The sequence below is a fragment of the Petaurus breviceps genome, unplaced genomic scaffold (assembly GCF_028583685.1).
Source record: "Petaurus breviceps papuanus isolate PSGF00001 unplaced genomic scaffold, PetGlider_PUasm1.0 138, whole genome shotgun sequence".
Taxonomy (NCBI): Eukaryota; Metazoa; Chordata; class Mammalia; order Diprotodontia; family Petauridae; genus Petaurus; species Petaurus breviceps.
The window spans coordinates 19,829,767-19,844,200 of NW_027185694.1; the positions used below are offsets into that span (position 1 = coordinate 19,829,767).

Here is a 14,434-nt window from a genome sequence, read left to right on the forward strand (position 1 = left end):
ATGAGGAAGGAGAGTGAAGGGAGCAATATAGGATTGGGGAGAAGTAAATCTTAAACACAGCTTTCAGAAGGTGATATTGTGGGACAGAAAAACTCCTAGGAGGTCACAGCATCACATGACAGGTTATCCATCTTGGATAACTTTGTCCCTTTCGGATCTTGAAATGAGATTGAGTGCTAGAGGCAGGGAGGAAGGGGCATGGACCTAAGAATGCAGAAAAGGCTAAAAGTACCATGGAGAAATCATGGTTCAGAAAAGACTGTTTTCTACAGCCCTGGAACAGACTGATGGGAATTGGAATTAGTTCTTTCTACAAGTAGCTGTGTAGCCATGTGCTAGTTATAACCTCTGGGTTTTCTCATCTAAAATGAAGAGATTAAGCTAGCTCCTTTTGAAGGTCCTTTCAAATTCTTCAGTTCTGATTATGTGATTGTTATGCAAGGCTATGCCTAACTCAGCTCAGTCAGGAATGTACTCTGAATCGAGAATTCCCAAGAATTCTTTATTTGTATCCCCAGGACTCAGCATAGTCCCAGGGACAAAACAAGCACTTTAAAAATGCTTGTGGATTGACTCATTGATCTGCAGGTAGGTTCCTCACAACTTTACAAAACCATAAAAACTAACCAACCTACTGAACTTACTATCAGGAAACTTTTATTATGTGTACACTTGCGCGTCATGTAGAAAAAAATCACAGTTCCTGTCCATTAAGAGCTGATAAATGTAAGACAGTTAATACCAACATGTTGTTTTTCTGATCTTGCCACCATTTTGAACAATACCAGTTGCCAGACTATCCCCTTTGTTCACAGACGTTTCAAGTGCTCTCCACATCAGAAAGCTAAGTGATGACAAGATCCTGTCTGTAATAAATAAGTTTCCAGTTTCCCATGGAATCTTCATTAAAAGGTAACAGACTTGGAGCTGATGCTTTTTCTTTTGGGCCCTCGGCAAGTGCTCTTTTGCAAGGCTGCTCTAGCCTCTTGTTCACTTTTCCAGGTAAGGACATTCCATACCTTCCCTTGTGAACTACTTCCAAAACCTGGCTCTATATTTACTGGAAAATTACTCCTGACATCTAATTGCAGTTCTTCCTGAGGTAAATTCCATCATTTTGTTTCATTTGAGATAGGGAATAGGTTGCTATCCATCATCCTCCATAAATTATCAGTTAAGAGACATAAGTGTTGACTTTTTTTGGTTACTTATCAACTTTTTCAGCAGGCTAAATAAGCAAAAAATGAATCGATAAGATTAGACTACTAAAGGTATAAAGTTAGAGTAGTCAGTCTTGTGAATGGTGTTTATAAGCAAGAGGCCCGAGAGAAAATCTTGTTGAAATGCTTGGAAAAATCATAATTTAGGATATTCCTGCCGCACAGAATTTGGAATAGGAAATTGTTGTATTTGCAGCAGTGAAGATAATGATTGTGTGTACAGGCATGTGTGTGTGCTCATGCCCATCCTTTGTTTTAGGACATGCTATTTCTGATAGTAATTTTAACTTGTGTTTTTGAGAGTGGCAGAAAAGACTAAGACGTGATCAGCATTCCTCCCCACACTGTATGTGTGTGTAAATTATTCTTTGGTTTCAGACAGCATCTGCTATTTGAAGAGTTGGCTTTTGTATTTGGTATACTTATTTTGTAAGATACAATCCTAGTATAGCTGTCCTATAAAGAATTTTCTTGTCATAAAGAAGTCATTATGTGCTAGAAATATTGTCATTCCCTCTTGCATAGTCTATTTAAATTCTTTTTAGAGAAAAATGGGGTTTAAACTTTTAACATCATTCTAATATTGATAAATCAATATAAATCTATGGTCTTTTTTTTGGAGGGGGGAAACAAGGCAATTAGGGTTAGGTCACACACCTTGTGTCTAGTGTCTGACACCGGATTTCCACTCAGGTCCTCCTGTCTTCAGAGCTTGTGCTCTATTCACTGTGCCCCCTAGCTGCCCCTAAATCTATGTTTGTTTGTTTTTTTAGGTTTGTAGCAGGAATGCTATTAACAGCTACTGTTGAGGTGTAAGACCAATAACAGCAGCATACAGGAGGACTGTTAACACAGGAGGTTCTTAATTTGCTTTTCTAAAGGAAAGACAGCTTCAAAAGGGTGAGGAATCTTACTTTAATTAAACAATGCAGAGAGATAAGCAGAAAGAATCCAATAGATCAGGCTCCAACTGTCTAAACAGAGTAATAGATACCTAATCACCAGAACAGGGAGTACCAATAACTGAGTTCACAAGGGAGGGAAGAGTTCCTTATCAATGGCTACCCAGACTCTAGTCTGGACAAATAACAAAGAAACATTCATCCTGGTGAGTGAGCCCCAAAGGAAAATACCAACCTACCAGTATATATAGTTTTTAAATAATAGGCTTAGAGCCAGAAAGCATCACAACCCACTTGACTCAGTGCCTAATTGGCCCAGTGACAAAAGGTGTGAAAGCCTTCAGGCAAGCAAGCCTTCTGTAAACAAAGTTCCCCCAGAGCAACCTCCTTCCCCAATGCAATATAAATCTCCCTGAGTCACCTGATGGGCTCTGTGCCTCAGAATGTGTCACAGCTCTGAACTGGGCCATAGCTCAAAGCAGAAAGACATCCATGATTGAAATACCTGTGTACCTTTAGACCTGGGAAAACAGCCCATGTTCCAAGGGAAAAAAGAACACGTGGTCACATAGGCATATAAATGGACAAGGAAGATCTTATATTCCATTAACCCTATAAGACTTCAGATCCACTTGGAGCTGTCCTTCAGAACGAGGACACTGACTATTTTCCTTTTCTCTGTGGAGTTTCTGGTGTCTTAGCAGGCTTGAACGCCTACTGAAATTCCTCCCACACATGCTACACTTATAGGGCTGCTCACCTGTATGGGTTGTTTGGTGCATAATGAGATGAGAGTTCTGACTGAATCTTTTTCCACATTCATGACACTTAAAGGGTTTCTCTCCTGTGTGTGTTCTTTGATGAGTAAGAAGGTTTGTGTTTTTACTGAAGCTTTTCCCACACCAAGAACATCTATGTGGCTTAATTCCTCTATGTGTCATCAAGTGTTTATTAAGATCTGAGCTCCATCGGAATCTTTTATCACATTCTTGACATTTATAGGGTCTTTCTTCAGTGTGGACTCTCTGGTGCTTAATTAGGTCAGAGCTAACTTTGAAGCTTTTCCCACATATATGACATTTGAAAGGTTTTTCTTCTGTGCAGCCTTTCTTGTGGACATCCATGAGTTTTTGTAGACTTCTTTTCCAGGAAGCAAATTTCTTCCATCTTCCTACAGGTAAATTTTGCTGTGGCTTTCCTTCCCCATGCAGCTTTTCATGAACTTCTTTCAATTCTGCCCTCTGGACTTTCTCATCAGTCTTTTTAGATATAGATAAAGTACTATCTGATGCTCGTACTTCTAAGGGAATATGATGTACTGCCTTAGGTTTTTCATTCTCATTGGCAGCCTTAACCTCATTAGGATAAATAGAAGAATCAGTCATTTCTATTTTGGAGATAAAGGAAATCACAGAAAGAAAATAAATTACTGATAGTTGATTAAAAATGAATAAAAGAACATATTTTCTAAAACTGCTAAGATCCTGAAAGCCCTGAATAAAAGAATGTTTATTTCTGGGTTAGTTTGAACCATTTTCATTCATTGCTCACCTGTATTAGGATCTTTTGGGATCTCTTTGGATTCCTTAGAATTTGTGACACATGGCTCTTCCTCTTGCTCCAAACAGGATATCAGTTCAGGTTTGGGAATCAGAAACAGAGCTGAGGAGAAGAAACAAGTAACAGTCACCTTGACAGTGATTTGTTACTAACTTAGGAGCATATTTCAGGTGTGACTCAGTAATTCTTAGAAAATGTTATATGTTTCTAAGGAAGTGTGATAGCTGAATTTCTTCTTCAGCCTCACAACAGACCTCAATTTTGAATGTGGAAGATCTCAAATGTAATATCTCTTTTGGGTTATATGTGAGATAAAGGGACTGAGAAACAAATTATGTGGATAATAATAACTCACATTTCTTTTGGTACTTAACAATTCACAAACCACTTTCGTCACAATAATCCTGTGAAGTAGTTTTTATCTCTATCTTACAAATGAAAGAAAGAAACGTATATTTTTAGAAATCACATAGCTATTGAGTGTCAGAGACAGAATTTGATCCCAGGTCTTCTGACTAAGGCAAGTACTATTTAATATTGCCTTTGAAGGATGGGATATAGCATACTTTTCCCCTCTGAATGCTCTATTTGATTCAATGTATTTGTTGAGGAGGAAGGGAAGCAGCAACTAAACCCTAGAGAGTATCAGACGTACCTATCTCTCAAATCAACTGGTTTGTAATATGTTTCACCTTCTTAACTATGAAGGTAGATTTGGTCCTATAATAAATGGAGAAATTAAGGGGAAAGTTTTAAGGTCTGTGATCTCTGTGCTTGAGTTGACTTAGGTAGAAGTATAGAAAAAGTACAGAGAGAAGATATCCAGAGATATCAGTGTGGAAATAAAGTAAGTGCTCAAACAGAATTATTGTCCAAATGGTGACCTGAAACTTAAAGGTTTTGGGGATTAGAAATTGTCCAAGGCTGCCGCCACATGAAAAGGCTTAGATGGAAATTCACCAGCCTTGGGAATCCAGTAAGGGAGACATCAATCAGCTTTTTAAATTTTTCTCTTTGTCATCAGGATCACTAGCAAAAGGGAATGATGTGAGATGAGGACTTTTATTTTTTGAGGAAGTGCTCCTTTGGAAAATGTGTGATCCAGAAGAGATGCCACAAAATTCTAAATGTAAGACAGGTGAAATGCCCCAAACCCTGTATTTCAAGTTTGAAAGAGGGAGTAATTAAAATCTGAAGCTTCCTGTACTAGAAGAAGAGCTCTATGGTAGGCAAGTTTTTCCAAAAGGTGTGTGTGCGCATTTTTTTGTTTTCAATTAACCAAAATTATTTCTCTTCCTCTTACCTCCCTTCTGCCATTAAAAAATGGAAAAAACGGGGTGGCCCGGTGGCTCAGTGAGTAAGAGTACCAGCTCCAGTGTCAGGATGACCTGAGGATCAAATCCGGGCTCAGATACTTAGCACCACACCCAGAAATAACTGGCCGTGTAACCTTGAGCAAGTTACTTAACCCCGATTGCTTAAAAAAAAAAATGAAAAAAACTTCTTAACAAGAATATTGTTAACAAATTAACAATATTAACAAAATATGCATAGTCAAGTGAAACATATTATTGAATTGGCCATGTTCAGAAGATATGTTTCAGTCTTTTGGGTGTATTCTAAGAAAGGTGAGCATGGAGGCATAGCTAAGGTTGTGGAGGGATGGGAAACAGTACAGTCAGCTTCCCTACACAAATTCCAACATACAGATATAGAAAAGGCACACCACCAATGGGGAAATCCAGAAAATGGCACAGTGAATCCTTTGTCTGGCCCAAATCAACATAGGAAGAGAGACAGAGAGGTCTGTGAATACTGGAGATAAAGTCAGAGTGGGAGCATGTTGGTAGAGAGCACTCCAAGTATTAAGAAAGGCTGTGCAAGGGCAAGAGATCTCAGACCCATACCCATACCAGGGCACTGTGACAGGGAGAGGTGCATACTGGTGACTTTGTTGCCTACTACCCAGTTCCAGGTCAGAGATCTGGGTTGGACTAAGAAAGGGACCTGCCCAGGGGATTTGACATTCTCAGGTAAAGAGGCCCTGGACTGCATATGAAGAAAGTTCAGAAGCCAGTAGCAGCAGCCATATAGCTCAGAGCAAGGTCTCACTTTTAGTCTCCAGCCCAGTCTGCAAAAGAAAAAGCTCAGTAGGAGTCCCAGACCAAAGGAAAGCCTATGGTTCTACCTATCTGAACCAAAAATAGCTTTCCAGGTGGCTGATGAGGGCAGAGTCCAGAATCCAGTGGTCTACTTCTACACAGACCCAAACTTAGGTTGGCAACTTACAGAGCCCAGACCAGGAAGATCAGCAGTCAGACTTTGCTCTGGATCATACAACTTTGGGAGCAGTGGAAGTTTACAACTCCCTGAGATTCTGGAATAATGTTACACTAGATATGTTAAGAAATAAGCAACAAGGCCAGCTAGTTGTCACAGTGAATAAAGCAGTGTCCCTGGAGTCAGGAGGACCTGAGTTCAAATTAGGTCTCAGACACTTAACTCTTACTAGCTGTGTGACCACGGGCAAGTCACTTAACGCCAATTGCCCTGACTTCCCTTCTCCAAAAAGCAAAAATAATAATAATAATAAGCAACAAGACCAGCCCAGACAAGACTTTCCCTTCAGAATTGTAGCAAAGCTTAGCCCTAATATCTAGCATGAAATCTGAAGTCTAGAAGTAGGCTGGAATAATTGGCAGGCAGGAGGGGGGAGAAACTATACCATAATGAACTACTATGATGGCATGGTCTCTCAAGACAAAAACACAAAGGAAGAGAATTACTCTAAAATATCTACAACCTGTGCCTCACAGAAAACCACAGCTTAGACATAAACTCAACTGGAATTCCTATAAGATATGAAAGTAAGGGATTAAAAAAAATTTTTTATAAATGGAATGAGAATGCTTGAGGGAAAAAATTGGAAAAGAAATGAGAACTGTGGAAGAAAGAACTGGAAACAAGTACACACCTGAACATAAAAGCTACACTCCTTGCACAAGCAAAAATCTACCTGAAAATTAGAAATGAACCATATACAAACCAGTGGCTCTGTAAAACAACAAGAAATATTTAAATAAAATCAAAAGATTGAAAAATTAGAAGAAAATATAAAGTGTCTCATAGCAAAACAACTGACCTGGAAAACAAAATAAAGGAGAAAAAGTTAATAATATTGGACTATCTAAACACCATGACCGAAACAAAACAAAGAAAAAAAGCCTAACATACTATTTCAAGAAAATGGCCTAAATGTCTTAGAATCAGAGGGTAAACTGGAAAAAAAAAATCCACTAGTTAGTCACCTCCAGAGAGAAATCCCACGAATGAAAACTCTCAGGAACATTACAGCCTAAAATATAGAACTTCTAAGTCAAAGAAAAAATGCTGTTAGCAACCAGAAAGAAAGAATACAAGTACAAAGTACAGTCAAGATCACACATAATTTAGCAGCTAGAAAACTTGGAATATAATATTCCTAAAGGCAAAGGATCTAGAATAGCTTAGCCAGTAAAACTGAGTATAATACTGTGAGGGAGAGGGAAAGATGAGAAACATAAATTGAAAGAGAAGACTTCCAAGTATTCCTGTTGAAAAAACCTGAGCTGCAGAAAATCTCTGAAGGTCAAACATAGGAGTGAAGGGAAATATAAAAAGGTAAATATTAATGAACAATGAGAAAGAACTAAGCAAAGATAAACTTTGTACATTCAAAAATGGGAAGATAATACAAGTGGACCCTCTGGTCTCTATTGTTATCAGTGTTCATAGAGGGAGCAATTAGACAAGGCCAGAAAGTGATTCTGTTATGTTTTGATGATCTTTAAAGAGGAATGTAGAGAGAACACACTGAGAGGTGGGGACAAGGAAAGGATGGTTGACAGAAACTATCTGACATAAATAGGCTGTACAAGTAGACATCTATATGAATAACAAGGGGTTGGGGTGAGCAGATGACACCTGAATCTCACTCTCATCTGAACTGGTCAGAAGAAGGAAGAATACATACACAGAGTTGGGTACAGAAATACATTTCACTCAACAGGGAAACAGGAGATAGAAAGAAGGAATGAGGAAAAATTAAAGGAGGGCAGATTAAGGGAGAGATTAGTTCCAAATAAAACAGATTCTAAGGATGTGCAAAAATATTAATAACTTTTTGAGGTAGGAAAGAATAGGAATCTGAGAGGGTAGGGTACACATAAACTGGGGAATGGGTGAACAAGTTCTGGTATATAAATGAGATGGAAACTATTGTGTGGGACTCTGATCAGTATGATTTACAAACCAAGATCCCAGAGGACTAATGATGAAACATCCTACCCATCTCCTAATAATGAGAAAAGTGAAGGATTCAGAAGGCAGAATGAGACAAATATTTTTTAGGCCATAGCCAATGTAGAAATTTGATTTGACTGACTATACATGTTTGTAATGAGTTTTTTGTTGTGTACTCAGATGGGGGGTGAGAGGTAGAGGACGTGGGGCTTTGCTGATTAAAACAAATAAAATATTTATTTAAAATATTTTTAAAATAAATAAAAAATAAAATAAAAAAATTCTATTAAAAGGTGAGCATATCAGAGAACCTTCCACACTTCAGCTTTAAGATGAAGGAGTTCTTACCTACTGAAATCATATTGTTGTAAGTCTCTTGCATGACATCCTTATAGAGGTCCTTCTGAATGGAGCCCAATAACTGCCATTCTTCCTGAGAGAAATACATGGCCACATCCTCAAATGTCACAGGACCCTGAAATGAGAACAGGCCCCTGCTCACAACCTGTCACCAACCTGACCATTTAGTCCTTGGATAATGAATAAGACCCAAGGACATTAAATGTGTAAAAGAAATTCTGGAAGATGATGATGACGATATTGGTGCCTTATATGTAACCTCTGGGTAAATGGCAGGGAGAGGGCAGAAAGGAAGAAGTATGGAGGAGGCAGCCTAAATAAGCAACCTATAAGTTTCCCAGCTGCTCTGCATGACAAGGCCATTTATCCAGAAGATAAAATGAAATTTCCTAGAGGAACTATTCATGGGAAGTAAAGAAAGATGCTGACAAGGTCATGTTCAGTTAGGAAAAATGTGATTTGAGAAGGGACCTTGAGAACTGCAGCTCACCTGAGACTCAGGTATGAAGAATATAGATGCGACCTCCCAGTCTCTGGTAGATCTCGCTTCAGGAAGAACAGGAACCTTGTGAGCAGGCAGAACTGAAGAGGGAGAGAAAAGTCAGGGAGTAATGGTTCTATCTTTTGTGTTAGGGGACACCTTAGGTGTATTTCTGAAATATAAGAGATCCCTTGATTACTTCAGTAGGGCATGGGAAGAGGTGGCCTTCACACTAACAAATTAGAATGAATATTCTATCAGTCCAAAAGGAAAATAAAAAATAAAGTAGAAAATTTACAAATGGAGGCAATACTCCTTATCCCAATTCTGGCATACACTGTCATTTTCCCTCAATAAATGGCCATTTGCAAAACAATTATATGGGTTTTTAATTGAAATTCACAGATTGATAGAATATTTCAGTTAGCTAGATACCCCTGTTATTTGACATGAAATTTAGGAGTTTGGCTTCTGTGTTTTTTTCTGGCAGTTCTAATACACATTGCCTTATGACTGTCTCGCTCCCCTAGAAAACTAAGACTTACCTACCAAGACCATGCAGTATCCTTCTTCCTTGCTCAACTTCCTCCCCTTTTTGATCTTTTCTGAAAGCAGAATCTGCAACACTGATCATTTCTACTTCCTACCCTGCCCTTAAGCACTTTGCTTCTCCTTCTTCACCCCAACAAACAGCCTTCCACTGTGGCTATGGGTGAGACCTGCACATCCTTCACTGCAGACTCCCTCTTCCCTGATGAACTGTGGTCTCCTCCAGGGTAAAGTTTTTGTTTTCTGCTTTTGTATCCACTCCAGTGTCTAGCACAGCTCTAGGCACCAAGGAAGTGTTCAATAAATGCTTGTTGACTGAATCTCACCACCCCTAAGAGGAGGAAATTATTGATGAAGCTCCTCACCCCTCTCCTGCACAGGCTGGAGCTCTTTTTCAGGGTCACAGCTCAGTGGTTCCTGCAGTTGTGGGTGGGCACTCCACAATTCCTCTTCCTGGAACACCCCCATACGCTGGGGCTTTGCTGGCTCCAGATGGAAGCTTAGTGCTTCCGATGCTCTTCCCAAGGGTGCTGCCTTCTCCGAGAGTGCCTCCTGTCCCTGCTCATGGACTGTAACCTGGAAATTAATCCCCATCCTCTATTACCACAGGGCTTGGGCTAGAGCAACACTTACTTTGGGGAGAGAGTAGTAGTTAGAGTTCAGTCCTTCAAAAAGAGATTCTGGGAAAAGTTAGGAGACAATTGCCTCAACATGATGTAGGGCCCTCCAAAAGAATTACCAGTGGAGTGCAACTTCTGACAGGTCCTACCAAAATAGAAAAGTTTGGGTATTAGCCTGGTGACAGGCATATAATCCAGTGTCTCAAGAGGAGCCTAGCCAAGTTTGGAGAACCTTATCAACAGGACACTATTAACATTTATCACTAGGCAACAACATTTTTTAATGCAGTAACATATAGTTCCTTTACTGAGACATAGAGTGTTTGTGACATGCTGGCAAAAGTTACAGTAGCACCTACACGTGATGAAGTCACAGATCTTTTGAAATGCTAGTCAGTTTTCTTACTATTCTTTTTTTTTCTCTTGGTTTCCCCATGAAGCCAGATCCTTCATTCTGGCTCCTGCTCCCTACATATACAACCACCAAATTTCCATTTGGGAGTGGGGGTGAGGGTGTTGGAAGGAGTGAGGGAACTGGTTCCTTTCCCATGTGGTCCTGTTGAAGCATTCATGGTGCAAAGCATGGATCTAGACCTGAGCACAACAAGACCCAAAGATTGTGCCCGATGTGTTCCAGGATGGGGCCCAGAGGGAATGGGGGGGATTCTGCTGTCTGCCATTATCTTCCTAAGGGCAATGGCTCATTTTTCTATGCAGGCTACTAGAGGAGGAAAATTACTTTTTATGCTCCCAGGAAATGAGTTGCCTGGTGTAGAGTAGAGATGAACTTAGTATATATATTTTCTTTCCCTTCATTGGATTTTTCCGGTTTTCTTATCTTTCCAGTACCCTTTTTTTTCTTTCTCCTTTTGTCTGATGCTTTTCTGAAGTTGTTTGCTTTTTCCTTTCCTTTTTTTTTCTTTAACATTGTTTCTTCTCCCCTTATTTTTATTCCTTCCTTGGTTATTTTTATTTTCTCTACTGGACCTAAGGGAATTCAAGTCTTGCCTTCTTGATCGACCTAGATTGTGCATTAGCTCATCCTCAATCTACCTAGGTCCAATCAACTCCTATATATCATCAGAATTCCCTCAGTGTCACTACTATCCACATTACTAGTTCATACCACCAATTTTTTATTTTTGTATTCCACCTGGCCATACAAACTCCTATGGAAACAATCCCAGTGTCTTATCTTCTTGTGATACTACAAACATAGATGAATTGAATAAAATGAAATACTACTTTTTTAAACAGAAAATAAGTAACCCTAAGTATCAGAGGGCCTAAGTTGGAAGACCAAGTATGTGACAGACAGGTCACTGGACAACAGCCCTTACAAACATCCCTCTGTTCCACCACCTCCTAGTAAACTTGCTAGTCCCATATTGGGCTGATCTCGGTTAAAGACTCCAATAATCCAGGACTTGGAATTTCTGATAGGAAATAAAGTGAAAAGACACTGCAAAAAATAAAACACTTGATATTAGGACCAACATATAGTTAAGGCCATGGCTGTGGCCCTAAAATAGGATAGATGAAGTTCCCTTTACTTCTCTAGAGGAAAAGGAAACTTCTGAGATTTCAGTAGCATGGACAGATGTCCTGAGCACTGACTCTCACTAATGAGAAAGTCTTTTGCCATAAGAACATGAATTTGGAAAGTTTGGGGGAATAAGAGTGATATTTTCTATCTCACCCTCCATTTTTCAACTTTTCTCATACCTCATTGTCCAATTCAGGAATGTTCTTTCTGTCTCCTTTGCTCTGTTTTATAAGTGTACTCTGCAAATCTTCTACCAATGTCACTGCCTCCTTGATGTTCCTTGGGGAATGCTTTTGAACCCTGGTCTTTGTCTCCTCAGGCAGAATATTCATAAACTGTTCCAGCAGCAACAGCTCTAAGATTTGCTCCTTTGTGTGGATCTCTGGCTGCAGCCACTGGTGGCAGAGCTCCCTAAGTTGGCTAAGGGTCTCCTGGGGGCCAGCTGACTCCTGGTACTGGAAGCTCCTAAAGCGCTGTCGGCAGCTCTCAGAAGCAGCTTTATCATTCTGTAGGGCAGATTCCTGATTCTGGATTGAATTCTCTTCTAGGTTTTTTTCTTTCTCCCATAAAGCCTGGATCTGAGGGTTCAGATCTGCAGCCACCATTAGCTCTATGGCCATCATCCTGTTCAAAAAGTTTTACTCTTGCTTTCAGTGGCCCTGCTGTGGTGCTCACACTTCCAGTGCTAGGTGAGTATCTCTTTTCTGGTATAAGACTAGGACAATCTTCTTCCTAGGGGCAGATTGAAAAATATGAGAGTCAGCAAGGAAGCCTCAAGAAGCATTATTCATTTGGAGCTCTCTGGGAGCCCTAAGCAGTCTCCACTCTGACATTCTATAAGAATGGTGATAGTTTGTACCTTGTTTTCTGTTGTTTTCTTCCTGCCTGACTTCCAAACATCACCCTTCTCATTATATTTCTATTCACCTAAACTTCCAACATCTAGAAAGTCAGAAGATCATTTACCTTACAGTATTCAACAGATTACTACAAGAAAAATAGCTTTGGGATTAGCCAAAGAGTTCATTTATCCTTTTGCCTACTAGCAATGATCCCAGAAAGACAGAAATATCAAACGTTGATGCTTGTAAATATGAAGTTTTCACAAAAAATCGTTCACAAAAAAATAATCCCAGGGGGGAACCTTGATGCTCTCACCTTGATCTTCTCACTGTTGTAAAGATGAGATTCAGCTTACTCATTGCTATCTGGAGAGGCTATCAGCTACAGCAATAGACTGTGGATTTAAAATTAGGAAACTTGGGTTTGAGTCCCAGGTTCAAGACATACTAGGTATAAGAGTATAATCTTTCTGGGTCTCTGGTCCTTTATCTGTAAAATTGGGGATAATGATACTTATACTTGGTATTTCAAAGAATTGTTGTGGAGAAAGTTTCATAAAATCTAAAGTATCATGTAAATATGGATTATTTTGCTATTAATATTTTCACTAGATTGAGGATATCTCATGTGAAAAAATAAAGCCAAGAGCAGAATATGAAGAACTAGGGAAGAAAATTGGCCTTGAAAGCAGACATTCCCCTGCTAGTCATTCTGGCTGGATACAGTGCCTGGAAAGTACCCCACAGCCTGTTCCACATGGGGCCCAGCTCTACTAAGCTCTCAAAGAGCTGGTATCTGTGATCACAAAACTTTTGTCAAATTGGCTGTATGTACACCCCTTTAGTCACAGCCTGCATACATACAAGCAGCAGCAGCATTCAATGAGATACCACCTTTCAAGGTCTGTGGGCTACCTGCCACCAAAAGTTTATCCAACAACCTAGGCCACACCACTGTGTCCCCAGTTCCCAAAACCAGTAGAGAAGACACCTGTGGTGCAGAAGAATTTGCTGCTACTGGAGAGCTAATGACCCTGCTCTGTCTACCTGTGTGCCCCTGGAAGTGACTTTCTGGAAGGGGAATGAGAATGTGTGAGTGGCCTCTCACAGAAGCTTCTCGTCAGTTTCTGGTCACTCGCATGCTCCGCACAGGAATCTCTGCTGTACCACTTGCTGTGGGACACTTTACCGCCCTGAAATTGCAGGCTTATTCAATTCCACATATTTATTAAAGATCGGTTCCATCCTTGGTAGGCACTGAGCTAGAGGAATATGAGGGATCAAATAAGGTTTTGTGTGTACGTGTCTGTGTGTAGACACACGTATAGAGAATACGGCCAAGTCCCTGAGCCTGTTTTCTCATCTGTAAAAGAGAGAGTGCGGGGACCACACATCGCTAGGGAAAAGTGGGCAGCTATTATTCCCAGTGAGCTAGCCCCGGCCCCCACGGGTCCGCGGGCAGACAAATCCCTCCGTGGGCAGCCTGGACCTTCCGGTTCTCAGTCCAGAGACAGTTCAAAGGGCGGCGTGTGAAGTACGCCAGGGCCCAGCAGGGAATCAGCAGCTCAGCCCCTAGATCCCCTCCCTCCATAGCCAGCCCCCCGGACCCCGCGAGACGTCACCGCAGGTGGTCACGTCAGTTTGCGTCACGTCCCTTCGGGGGAGGGTCGTATGAAACCAGGGCCGCATGCAGCCAGAGGCGAAAGAGAAACTCCGCGGTAACCTCCGTCCTGCCTGACCACCCCAAGCCCCGCCCGGCGCCGGGGCTGTAAGGAGGGGCTGCTGACTCCCCAAATTCATTACTCCCGCCCACCCTGGCCGGCGCCGCTCCCGCGGGTCTCCCCGCCGCCGTCTCTTACCCCTTCCTAAGGCAGCGTCCTGTTGACTAGGCCCTGACCGGACCCGGAAGTGACGCTCTGCCGACGCCTGCCCGCTTAACCCGGCCGGTCCCCTGGTTCCCTTCCGTACCTGTGTGCGGGGCCTCCAGGGTGTTAAGATTCAGAGGTCGGAGGGTGGGGGAAGGTGTAAATGTCACTGATTACCGGGTCCCGCCCGGATCCTAGAGAGGTCCCG

General features: G+C 41.1%; 1 protein-coding gene across 1 annotated transcript; it reads right to left on the reverse strand.

Annotated features, from left to right (window-relative positions):
- Positions 1–635: 635 nt before the first annotated feature.
- LOC138176113 (zinc finger protein 75A-like) lies at positions 636–14,358 on the reverse strand. Its single transcript, XM_069106868.1, is given in 8 exon segments — positions 636–2,786; positions 2,788–3,509; positions 3,674–3,784; positions 8,312–8,438; positions 8,814–8,905; positions 9,719–9,929; positions 11,699–12,251; positions 14,221–14,358. Coding segments are annotated over 7 exon segments (1,749 nt in total). The 5' UTR covers positions 12,143–12,251; positions 14,221–14,358; the 3' UTR covers positions 636–2,744.
- Positions 14,359–14,434: the final 76 nt, after the last annotated feature.